General features: G+C 40.2%; 1 protein-coding gene across 2 annotated transcripts in view; it reads left to right on the top strand.

Annotated features, from left to right (window-relative positions):
* PLCB1 (phospholipase C beta 1) overlaps positions 1 to 12721 on the top strand; it is a 608906-nt gene that overhangs the window by 432315 nt on the left and 163870 nt on the right. For both annotated transcript variants that reach the window (XM_060785726.2, XM_060785732.2), the window contains exon 9: positions 869 to 1035. In XM_060785726.2, the coding sequence (XP_060641709.1) occupies positions 869 to 1035 (167 nt within the window). The remainder of the gene's footprint in view (positions 1 to 868; positions 1036 to 12721) is intronic.

Raw genomic sequence — 12721 nt, 5'->3', positions numbered from 1 at the left:
GGAAGACAGGTTTCTGAGTTTAATTTGAATGTTTCTGCCAGTCAGTGTATTGTTCCAACCTCCCCCCCCCCTCCAAACAGTTATTATAAGTGTGTGGGTGTAGGCATTCCAGTCAGCTGTCAACTTACAACAACATGAATTATATAGGATTTTCTTATGCAAGAAACACTCAGAGGTGGTTTTGGCAGTTCCTTCCTCTCAAATAGGACTTAAAGCACCTAGTATTTGTTTGTAATATCCCATTTGAATAGTAACCATGGTTGATCCCACTTAGCCTCTAAGATCAGACAGAATCTGGTGCTATTAGGTTATTTAGGTTCTCCATTTATCTGTTTGCCTGTCTGTCTGTCTGTCTATCTATCTGTCTATCTATCTATCTAGTCACAGGTCCCATTTCTCAGAAATAACTATGTTAATTGTATTATTTTACAAAGTACCTTCATACAGACTGTAGTATTTAAACACCAACGGCAAAGTATATATCACAAATAAATACCCAAACACCCCACCTCCATTCTAGCTCAAAGCCTGAAAGCAGAAAAGGAACAATATTCATGTTGCCAGAATTCTTTCCTTTTCACCTTTATGGTGAAAAGGAAAGAATTCTGGCAACATGAATATTGTTCCTTTTCTGCTTTATGGACAGCATGGTGGCAGGAGGGCTTGAACATACGTGGACATTTTCTTCCCAATCAATTTATGACATGGTTCATATGGGCTTCAGCTCAAGCCACACTGCTTTCCAAAGATTTCCACCCAAACCTGATTTCCAATGTAATATAGGGAAATAGAAATAGTTGTAGTGGAAAGACAAACAATATATATAATCATCTTTCTGTTCTCATCCCTGTCTGAATTATTTTTGTAGTGGTGCCAAGACCAGGCCATATCTTACTGTTGACCAGATGATGGAATTTATAAACCTGAAGCAACGAGACCCACGGTTAAATGAGATTCTTTATCCACCCCTGAAGCAGGAACAAGTTCAGCAGCTGATTGAAAAATATGAACCCAATAACGCTTTGGCCAAGAAAGGTCAGTAATTTTCATTATTTTCAGTATTCTGTTTCTGATTTCAAACAATGAACAAATTACTGTGGAGACATACACAATGGAGTACAGGCTGCCTCCAGCTTAATCACATTTCCAATTGGCTGCCTTAAGATCTGACAGTCTTGAAGCAGAGAAAATGTAAATGCATTCTTTCAAACTTGCACGAAGGGGGCTGGGTTAGTTTTGATGTTATTTCACTTCACAGGAAAAATAATTTGGAACATCGCAATGCGATCGCTTGCAGAACAATTACTTTTCTTAAATTTGAAATCTGTGAAATAGAGGGAAAAGACTGTTGTAAAACAACCTCCTGTTGCTCAGCTGGAGCTCTTTTGGGGGGAGGGGGGGGCTTGATAATGCTCATTGGTAATAGTACTACTTTCTATCTGCTGATAAGATCTGTATGCAATGTGGACTTTAGAATGAGTAAATGTGCATTTTGTCATATTCAGCAAAGATGCTGTTTGGATTTTTTTTTAAAAAAAACATGTTGCTAGCAAAACATGGGTACCAAATCACCTTGTCTGTCTCCTGAGGAATCTATATAACGACCAAGTAGCAACAGTAAGAACAGATCGTGGAACAACAAATTGGTTCAAGATTGGGAAAGCAGTATGGGAGGATTGTATACTCTCACCCGACCTATTCAACTTGTATGCAGAACACATCATGTGATGTGTGGGGCTTCATGAATCCAAAGATGGAGTTTAAATTGCTGGAAGAAACATTAACAACCTTAGATATGCAGATGATATCACTTTGATGGCTGAAAGCGAGGAGGAACTGAGGAGCCTTATAACCAAGGTGAACAACGAAAGTTCAAAAACAAAAAAACCAAGATTATGGCAACAAGACTGATAGATAACTGAAAAATAGAGGGAGAAAGCGTGAAGGCAGTGGCAGCCTTTGTATTTCTAAGCATGAAGATTACTGCAGACGCAGACTGCAGCCAGGAAATCAGAAGACATTTATTTCTTGGGAGAAGAGCAATGTCCAATCTCGATAAAATGGTGAAGAGTAGAGACATCACACTGGCAACGAAGATCTGCATAGTTAAAGCAATAGTATTCCCCATAGTCACCTACAGATGTGAGAGATGGACCATAGGGAAGACTGAGCGAAGGAGGATAGATGCTTTTGAACTGTGGTGTTGGAGGAAGGTTCTGAGAGTGCCTTGGTCTGCGAGAAGATCCAACCAGGCCATACTCCAGGAAATAATGCCCAACTGCTCACTAGAGGGAAGGATATTAGAGGCAAAGCTGAATTACTTTGGCCATATGGTGAGGAAAGAGGAAAGCTTGGAGAAGATCATGATGTTGGGGAGAATGGAAGGAAAAAGGAAGAGGGGCCGATTAAGGATGGATGTTATACTTGAAGTGACTAGCTTGACCTTGAAGGAGAAGCGGGTAGTTGCAGCTGACTGGGAGGTCTGGTCCATGAGGTCACGAAGAGTCGTAAATGACTAAACAAATAAATAACAAAAGTAAATTGCACTTCCTTTTTAAATATACTCCCCAGTACATTCAGGTGAGTATTACAATGCCTGGAGTCTTCACATAACATTGTGCTTATGCAAACCTTTCCTTTCATTCAAATATTTTATGAGCATCCCAGCTTTTTAAATTAGTTGCACCACTGTAATAATCTAAATGCATAAGGGACCAAAATATTGATTTGTAGTGGGGGGGAAAGTACTTTGATGTTTAGTTAGTGATATAGGAAATATCACAGATTTACTGTTCCATTTGAAGATTATAGCCTGGGAGACTGATTCAAGCTGATTGGCTTCATTTTGGAGCCAGATGAAAATTAGATATGTAGTTTTGTTTTCTTCCTCCAAGTCTTTAGATTCCCTGTAGTTTTGTGTCACCCTACTTGAAAAATTATCTTTCATTAAAATCTCAAATACATTTTTGTCAGTCATATGTAAAAACCTGCAAACTTCCTCCAATTCAACAAGAATGATACAATAGGTATCAAAGTGCTGTGTTTTCCCCACTTTCCCCCTTTGTTTTTGTTTGTTTGTTTGTTTGTTTGTTTCTGAACTAACATGGCTATCTTTTGGAAACATATTTTATTTTGTTGAGGGTATTGTTACTAGTTGCTATTGCTAGAAAAGGCCTTAAGTGGGGGTATATATAATGCTATCATATCAACCGATCTGATTTTATGCAGATTTTAGCTATGCCTCTAGGTGCCTGCTTACCCTATCAGTTTGCTCTGATGCTTAACTTTCGTTAATTTTTTAAGGAAATAAGTTTCTAGGCCTTCTAAAAGCCAAGATATGAGGCAAAATGTGCCAGCTCTGTTTCCAAAACTGGTTGGGAAGAACCTTTATGTTATTTTAATCAATGATTAAAGTCGCAAGTAGACTAAGGCCCCTTCCACACACCTGAATAAAATCCCACATTATCTGTTTTGAGCTGGATTATATGACAGTGTAGACTTGATAAATCCTGGTGTCTTTCATTAGAGAAATAGGAATGAGGGCATGACTGGGAAAACTATCTGCTTGCCTATTTTTATTGGAAAATTGAGAGACTCTTACAGGTTTTGGAGGGATTTATTCCCCTGCTTAATGTTGTTTCTACAATCCACTTCATGGTCCACCTCATCTCAATTTCTCTGCTTTAAAAAATGCAAAAGAGTTTGAGTCACAAACTTGTTACAAAAATGTCTTAAAACGATTCCATGGAATTTTGTACCATGAAAAGACAGACAAGGCTGCATTGTCTAAAGTGGCAACCACTCTGCTACTCCTTCTTGCCAATTTCACCCCACTTACCCTGTGCTGTCTTCTTCTCCTTCTTCTCTTTCTCCTACTCCTGTTTTTTATGTTTATTTGTCTCCACCCACTCCCCCCTTAAAAAATCTGGCCAATGCCAAATATAGTGATCTGGCTGCCTCTGCTGGTGAAATTTCAAATTGCATTGCTGTCTTTTCTTTCCTGGAGGTACTCTGCTTTTATTGACTCTTTCTAACTCCTCCTTCTCCCATCACCTTCCCTTGCCTTTCCCCTCTGTATTCTACTGCATCTCCTTCCTTTATACCTCCATGGCTGTCTTCATGATTCCCACCTTCTCTTTCTTCTTTACCCCCTGCTTGCCTCACTTTACACCATTTCTTCTTTACTTTTTGTGAATCATTGGCTGCCCAAGATGTTGATACTATTTCAGAAGTCGGGAAAGGAAGCCTCTGCAAAGGGAGAGGGCTTTACCTGCTTTGTGCACCCAGTGCCACTTTGAAGATGATGGAGTTGGTGCACATTGTAAGGAATGGAGGGACAACTGCAGTGTAAGGTGAGGCTTCCTAGTAAAGAGTACTCCCATAGTCAGAATGGGAAGAGGCATTGAAGTTCTCCATAGCTCGCATAATGTTAGCAGGAAGCTGATAGAAGATATTGCTCTGTAAGTGTGGAGGTAGATATATATAAGTATCTATATAAATAAAACTGTAATGTTCGTTTGTGGGATTAACAGAACTCAAAAACCACTGGGTGAATTGACACCAAATTTGGACACAAGACACCTAACAACCCAATGTATGTCCTTCACTCAAAAAAATTGATTTTGTCATTTGGGAGTTATAGTTGCTGGAATTTATAGATCACCTACAATCAAAGAGCATTCTGAACCCCACCAATGATGGAATTGAACCAAACTTGGCACACAGGACTCCCATGACCAACAGAAAACACTAGATGGGTTTGGTGGGCATTGACCTTGAGTTTGGGAGTTGCAGTTCACCTACATCCAGAGAGCACTATGGACTCAAACAATGATGGGTCCGGACCAAACTCTACACGAATACTCAATATGCCCAAATGTGAACACTGGTGGAGTTTGGGAAAAATAAAATCTTGACATTTGGGAGTTGTAGTTGCTGGGATTTATAGTTCACCTACAATCAAAGAACATTTTGAACCCCACCAACAATGGAATTGAACCAAACTTGACACACAGTTCTCCCATGACCAACAGAAAATACTGGAAGGGTTTGGTGGGCAGTGTCATTGCTTTTGGAGTTGTAGTTCACCTACATCCAAAGAGCACTATGGACTCAAACAATGATGGGTCTGGACCAAACTTGGCACAAATATTCCATATGCCCAAATATGAACACAAATGGAGTTTGGGGAGGGGGGGGGGGAGAGACCTTGACATTTGGGAGTTGTAGTTGCTGGGATTTATAGTTCACCTACAATCACAGAGCATTCTGAACCCCTCCAACGATACAATTGGGCCAAACCTCCCACACAGAACTCCCATGTGGGCCACAGCAACGCGTGGCAGAGGACGGCTAGTAAGGAATAAGGCACAAGTATTGGAAAGGTAAGCAGAATTATAGATAGTAGCAACTGAGTGGCATTTCTAATGCAGTTTGTCAATTATGCTGGGGTGTGGATGGGAGAAATGTTGACAGCATTAAGTTGATTTAACTATCCCCTTTCCAAGTGAGTTTATTATTCTCATTAATATACCAGCCATTATATTGCCTTCAGCCATACTAATGTATCATGTTATTTTTTTAAAAAACCCTATTATTGATTTTAATTTTGATTGGAGGGGACAACTCCTTAGTATGAAATCTTAAAAAGAGGAAAAGCTTTCCAAGCCCAAAATACTGGCGGGGTGATATTAAAAAGTGTAACCCTTCTCTCTCACCGCTCACTCCTCAAACAGCAGCAGCAATAACTTTCTTAAGATCTTGCTGTTTCAATAGACCTGATAGAAAACCAAAAGTTTGTGAGCCTATTAGTTACTGCTCCTGTTCTCCCCTTTTGCCATATAGCACAATTGTCTGCATTCTAGTAATTGGTTTCACATTTTCTTGAATGAATGTTTTTATCACATTTTAGTTTTTCTTTAACTAAAATGGACTTACCTTTAAACGACCTAAGTTGTTGCAATGGATTGTTTTGTTTTTAGAGAGAATAGCAGGTGCATGATAAATGCAAACCATCAATGATGCACCTCCTAGGATAAAAAGCAATTATGGCTCTGTCACTTCTCATTCAGTGACTGCAAAGAGATGGTACATACCTTCAGGTTGTGGCGCGTGTTGTACAAAGTACTTGAAGTAAATATAGATAGCATAATACATTCAGATTTCCCTCCTGCCCACTGTCTGATTTCTCTTGGAGTAGCATTTACTGTTTCAAACCTGATCCATACTTTTAAAGAAGAGGAAGGAAAAAAGTTATTGAGCATGTATAAAGGCCATTCATTCCACATTCAGATTACTTTCTAGCAATTGAGCAAGACATCAAAGGTACCAATAGACTCCTTGAGGCACTGTGCCCCTCAACCATGTCTCATTTCATGCCCAAATCAGAGTTTGTTGTCTGGGGTGCCCAGTTCTGATGGCATCAACGGGAATTCAGGGCTTCCTATTGGTGCTCACAGGCAGGACATGTTTTAAAAGTTGAGACTAAAATCAAAAGTGAATCCACTACCACACCGAGAACAAAGCATTTGCCTGCCACTGGGCAAATTCATTATCATTGGCAATATCATGTAGTTGAGTATAGAGTAGAGTCTTGGTTATGTCCGTAAATGACTGCAGAGACCTATTCTGCATCCACATGATCTTTTACAATGAAAACATAGATTTCCAGATGGAAGGTGGTCCCAACAAGGGTTTGCTTGACACTCCTTACTCTTGGCATATTTCTCCCTTTCTCCCTTTATTCTTACCTCTTTAAAATCCATAGCACTGTTGGTAATAGCTGACCTCCAGTTAGAATGCTTGAGGACAATGGCTTCCCAGTTCTCAGTGTTTATCACACTAAGAACAAAGCAGTTGCCTGCCATTGGGGAGATCAAAAATACACCAAATTAAATATTCATTCAGAAACAAAAGGGTGCTAGAATACGGTATGTCCTTGAGCCATTAAAATGCTTTAGAGGAAAGCCAAGAAAAGTGGGAAAAACTAGAAAGAGGAGAAGGATGAGCAGCGTAGCAATGTAAGAAGTCAAAGAAGAGAAAATGTTATAGAAAGAAGAAAAGAAACAGATTGAGAAAGTGATGAAGGAAAGTGAATAAGAGACAAAATAGAAGACGATAAGGATGTGGTATAAGAGGCAACACAAGAGAAAATGTGCCAGAATTAGGTGCCACTGTCCTCGCTACTTCCAGCTAACCACAGAGCCAGTGAACTCCTGGCCATCAAGGGTGTCCTGTTCTGATAGCAACAAAGGTGACTCCATGATTGGGAAGAAGGTGAGGAAATCAACCCCTTCTTTCTGGCTATGTGGATTCCTCTACTGATGCTGCATGGAGCCACCTAAGAGCAGCTATGGCAACATCAAAAGTGAGGTGATGGTCGAGTGGGGCTGACACAGTCTTGGCCCAGCTGGACCATGGGGAAAGTAATTTGCCATTCACATCACAGTGGGTTTGGGATGTGTGTAGCTACATGTAGGGCCCAGTGTGCACTCATCCTGCATTTCAATAATTAAATATGTAGCATATCATGGACTCAAAGGAAATTTAACTATTTCTGCATTCTAATCCTGTTTAGGAAGCATGGAGGAAGGGGTTAGCGTTCTACTTCCTATGAATTGGGGCAAGAACTGCAATGTTCCTTAAACAAGGAAGAAATGAAAAGGTGAAATTGTACAGGACCAGGCCTGTAACCGGGGGGGGGGGGGGTGTGTGGAGGGGCTTCAGCCCCCCCCTCTAAATTCTCAGGGTGGTCTGCGAGAAGGCCTTACTGGTACATTATTTAAACTGTTATGTGCATTCATGTCATGATCTGATCACCATGCTCCATATATCCCATATGCATGGGGGCAGGCATGTAGCCAGGGAGGGGGGCTTGAGGGGCTTCAGCCCCCCCCCCCCCGAAATTCTCATGGTGGTTCGCGAAAAGGCCTTACTGGTGCATTATTTAAACTGTTACGTTTATTCATATCATGATCTGATCACCATACTCAATATATCCCATATGCATGGGGGTATTGGGGTAATGATACAAAAGGTTTGCTAGGCTAGACCCTCTTTCACTCAGACTCAGCCCCCCGAAACTCAGCCCCCCCTGAAACCCCCCCTGAAAAAAAATCAGCCCCCACCCCCCGAAACGAAATCCTGGCTACGGGCCTGCATGGGGGTATTGGGATAATGATACAAAAGGTTTGCTAGGGTAGATCCTGAGCCCCCTCCCCTGAATCAAACTCAGCCCCCCTCCCCTGAATCAAACTCAGCTCCCCCCGAATCAAAATCCTGGCTACGGGATTCAGAACCATTCAGAACCTGGTTAGTACGGGACAAACTGAGTTCACTGGCACAATTGTGGTTAGCTAAAATAAACTGTTCCAAAATAAATACCATAGATATGTTGCTGCCAATCTTCCTCCCTCTTGTGTCATATCATCTGGTAGAGGGGTTATATAGATTTCATTACAATTGAATACATAAGATTTTAAACTAATTGTGAGAAGGTAGTTCAAACTCTAAGCATTGTATTATTTTTGTAACTACAAAGGGATCAAATTTACCTCTGAACATAAATAGCATCTTAATATTCTTCTCCTGCATTAAGTGCTGAAGTTTTCTCACACGTTGGTACCCCTCTTTTAAATCTGTTTCCTGAAGAGCACCAAAATGCTTGTCAAAAGTGTGCTCTGTAGAATTTGATGGGCTTGTCTCCTAGACAACAGACCATACTGGCAGAAGGAGCACAAAGCAGGGGAGGCCCTGTTTTTTCACTCTCTGAAGACACCTTAATAATGCAGTACTATTTTAAATATAGCATCTGACATTAACCGCATCCCTCATAAGTCAGGCTTTGTTCTAACTAGGGCACTAAAAGAAGGGGAGCACATTTTACTAGACAGCTGGGAAGGGAAACTTGGTGTTTTCTCATAACAGTTTGTTTGATGTTTATCAGAAAAGCTAGAGGATGAACACTAGCAGAAGGAGAGACTTGACTGGGCAGAGGTTCTCAACCTGGCTTCCCCAGATGTTTTTGGCCCAGTCAGTTTACCGGCTGTTAGGATTTCTGGGAGTTGAAGGCCAAAAACATCTGGGGACCCCAGGTTGAGAACCACTACTTTATAGTCTCTACCAGTTTTAATATTAAATGTTCCTGTAATTTTAAAACTTTTATAAGGGTATATTGATAAATTAGTCATATAACGTTGTGAGAGATTGAAATGATGGCATTGTCCCACCAAATAAGACTTCTGACTGTCTCCTTTATAAAATGTTTACTCATTCCCCAAATTTCAAGCATTGTGATGATTTAAAGCTTCAGCTGAACCTTTAGAAAAGTACAGTTGAGACATCTCAAGAAAAGCGACAAGTAGAGTTATCAAGGGAATGCAAATACAATCAATATAAGAGTTCTAGCTGTGAATGATTTTCAATAGCCATTCTCTGCAACACAAGAAATTTGGAAGCTGAAAGAATTTTTTATTGTATTGTCGAAGACTTTCATGGCCAGAATCACTGGAATGTTGTAAGTTTTTTCGGGCTATATGGCCATGTTCTAAAGGCATTCTCTCATGACGTTTTGTCTGCATCTATGGCAAGCATCCTCATACTTCACTACCTGTGAGGATGCTTGTCATAGATGCAGGCAAAACATCAGGAGAGAATGCCTCTAGAACATGGCCATATAGCCTGAAAAAATCTACAACAACCCAATTTTTTTATTCATGTTCAGAGGTTATATGAGGGGACAGTGCCCCCCCCCCCACCAAATATCTATCTACAATACCAGATATACCTTAAGAATAGTTCTTCCATATAAGATAGGAGTAAGAAGGACCTTAGGGAAGGCTGAGCGAAGGAAGATCGATGCTTTTGAGCTGTGGTGTTGGAGGAAAGTTCTGAGAGTGTCTTGGACTGCGAGAAGATCCAACCAGTCCATCCTCCAGGAAATAAAGCCCGACTGCTCACTGGAGGGAAAGATACTAGAGACAAAGTTGAAGTACTTTGGCCACATCATGTGGAGACAGGAAAGCCTAGAGAAGACAATTATGCTGGGGAAAGTGGAAGGCAAAAGGAAGAGGGGCCGACCAAGGGCAAGATGGATGGATGGCATCCTTGAAGTGACTGGACTGACCTTGAGGGAGCTGGGGGTGGTAACGGCCGACAGGGAGCTCTGGCGTGGGCTGGTCCATGAGGTCACGAAGAGTCGGAGACGACTGAATGAATGAACAACAACAAGATACATGTAGATTTCTACTTGTTGGGCTGCAATTTGCATTAACCTTCAGCAACGTCTGTGCCAGCTATTCCAGTTCAGTAAGCCCTGTTGTAAGCACTTCCATGGTGATGTGCTTATACTCACTTGCTCCCTTTTGAGCCATAAGTATGCCACAGATGAAACTCACCAAACAAATGACCATGTGCACTGGTGTAAATGTGATGTGAATAAAATGTTCTTTGTTTTATCATGCTCCTCAGTCACTCTTTCTTCAACTTCCATTGTTTCCACAATAGGCATTTTTGTTTAAACCACTAGAATACTTGTCCTTTGTTGAATTTTTATGGAGTGCCCAGTGTACATTTTTGTGGCCCACTTATGAGAACAACAGAGCATTGTCTTGTTCTCCCAAGGTATTTTCTTCTGCCAAAAACAGATGTGTGATTTTTTTTTAGAGTATGCGTCCGAAACCCTGATTAGTATGGCAAAGGGCAATGCTGGGCACCTCTGATAGCTGCCCACGTACGATATCAGTGTTCAGCAGGAACACTTTTCAAAGTTGTATTAGGGAAAAGAAAGTTATGTTGCAGAATGGTGTTTTTCTTACTTTCCAATGGAGGAAAGGAAAGAATGTGTATGTAAAGTAGAAACTCAGTTTCTCTTTCTAAAGAGGTCATTTGATCCATCCTCTTTATACTGGCATATATGTGCATGTTAATGATATATCTTTTAATTTGGTTTTATATTTTTATCATTTTATTTATTTATTTACAGTACTTATATTCCGCCCTTCTCACCCTGCAGGGGACTCATTGTACACATATATGGCAAACATTCAATGCCAAAGACACACAACAGATATAGACTGACAGTCAGAGGCTATTTAATTTTTTCTGGCCACTGGGGAGCTGTCGCTTTCATCGTCCATCAGCGACACTGATGAAGTACTTCCGCATTCCCCGCATGCTTTGCTGGAGTCTTTTTTAATGGCCTCATAAATTAGTTAAATTAGCCTCCCCACTCATAGGTGGTACGTAATTCTCCTACTTGACAGATGCAACTGTCTTTCGGGTTGCAAAGGTTGACAGCAAGCTACACCATTGGTTGGAAGCTCACTCCGACCAGGGCTGGCTTTGAACTCATGACGTAATCAGAAGTAATCTTAATGCAGCTGACACTCAGCCAGCTGCACCACAATCCCGGTACTTCACCACAATCCTGCCACAATCTAATCTTAACCTTTGTATTCTGTATGGATTTTAATTATTTTTTAAAATTTTATTGTAAGGAGAAAATATGGGCTAGCAATAATAATAACAATAATAATAATAGCAGCAACAATAAGAATAATAGCAACCTCATGTAAACTAAGAATAAAACAAGGAGAAATCTAATTTCTGAAAGTCCACTCCAACGCTCGGCCTTACATAACATTAGGAATATTAATCTTTATAATAACACCACAATGCAAATAAGGGAAAATAACTTTTAAATGGTATTTGATTGAATTTGATTATATCTATCCCCTTTTCCTTAGCATTCAATTATTTGTGGCAGAAGTCTCTCTTAATGAGGTTTAATTATAAGATTTACCAAAGTTAGTTAATTTGTTTTTTTCTAATGAGAAATACACTCAGCTGTTTACTTAGCAATTCTTTTCCAGCAAACGGTTAGATGATGAAGGAAGCACTTTCTGTTTTAATTAAATGGATCTGGAACATAAATTCAAAATATAAAACAAACTTGTAATAGATATGAGTGGAGAAAGAGCAAGAGATGTTGTGGATGAAGTGCCACAACAGCCAAGTTCAGCAGTGCTGGGTGATGGAATTCCTTCACTTTTTTGCTGATTATGTTTTGAAAGGGTTTTAGATTAAAGGTGTAGTTTGCAATTCTGTTGTCAGTAAGATGGATGGTTCCTGAGAGATGTTGCCTGTTCCTCCCAAATTGCCTCTCTCCAAGAAGTAGGTAGGTCACTGAAAAAAATAAAAATAAACCGGTGTTTCCCATTTAGCATTTCTTGCATATCTGCCTCCATCTCCATCCCTGTGTATCTCTTTATACGTATGTCTGTCTTTGTATGTATGTGTGTGTATATATATATATGCATGGGTAAAGCTATGGAGAGGAGAAAAAAATAACATTAAATGTTGCAATAAGGGCACACCCCCTAGAAAATACTAGGAATGTAAAGAATACTTGCAATTTTTCTCATTAATATTAGTGTTATGACTTAATGGCCATTCTGTGGCAAAATTGGTCAAGCACTATGAGATGTGTACTTTATTTTAGTTTTAATTTTTGTGACTAATTTGTGCAGGGCAGGGGTCACTCCCCTTATTGGCCATATGAGGCTAGACACAAAGAGGAGGGCGACAAGAAATAAAGAGTCAAATCCCATTAACTACAGGAAAGTAACCTCTCTTGACATCTGGATCACAACAAAAGTTGTTTTCTATTGCTAGATGGGAGTTGACATTTTATTAGCTTGTGCTAATCTTTGTCTCTGGTCCC

The sequence above is a fragment of the Anolis sagrei genome, chromosome 1 (assembly GCF_037176765.1).
Source record: "Anolis sagrei isolate rAnoSag1 chromosome 1, rAnoSag1.mat, whole genome shotgun sequence".
Lineage (NCBI taxonomy): Eukaryota > Metazoa > Chordata > Lepidosauria > Squamata > Dactyloidae > Anolis > Anolis sagrei.
The sequence above is the reverse complement of the archived record's forward strand: the minus strand, read 5'-3'. Positions and strand labels throughout refer to the sequence as shown.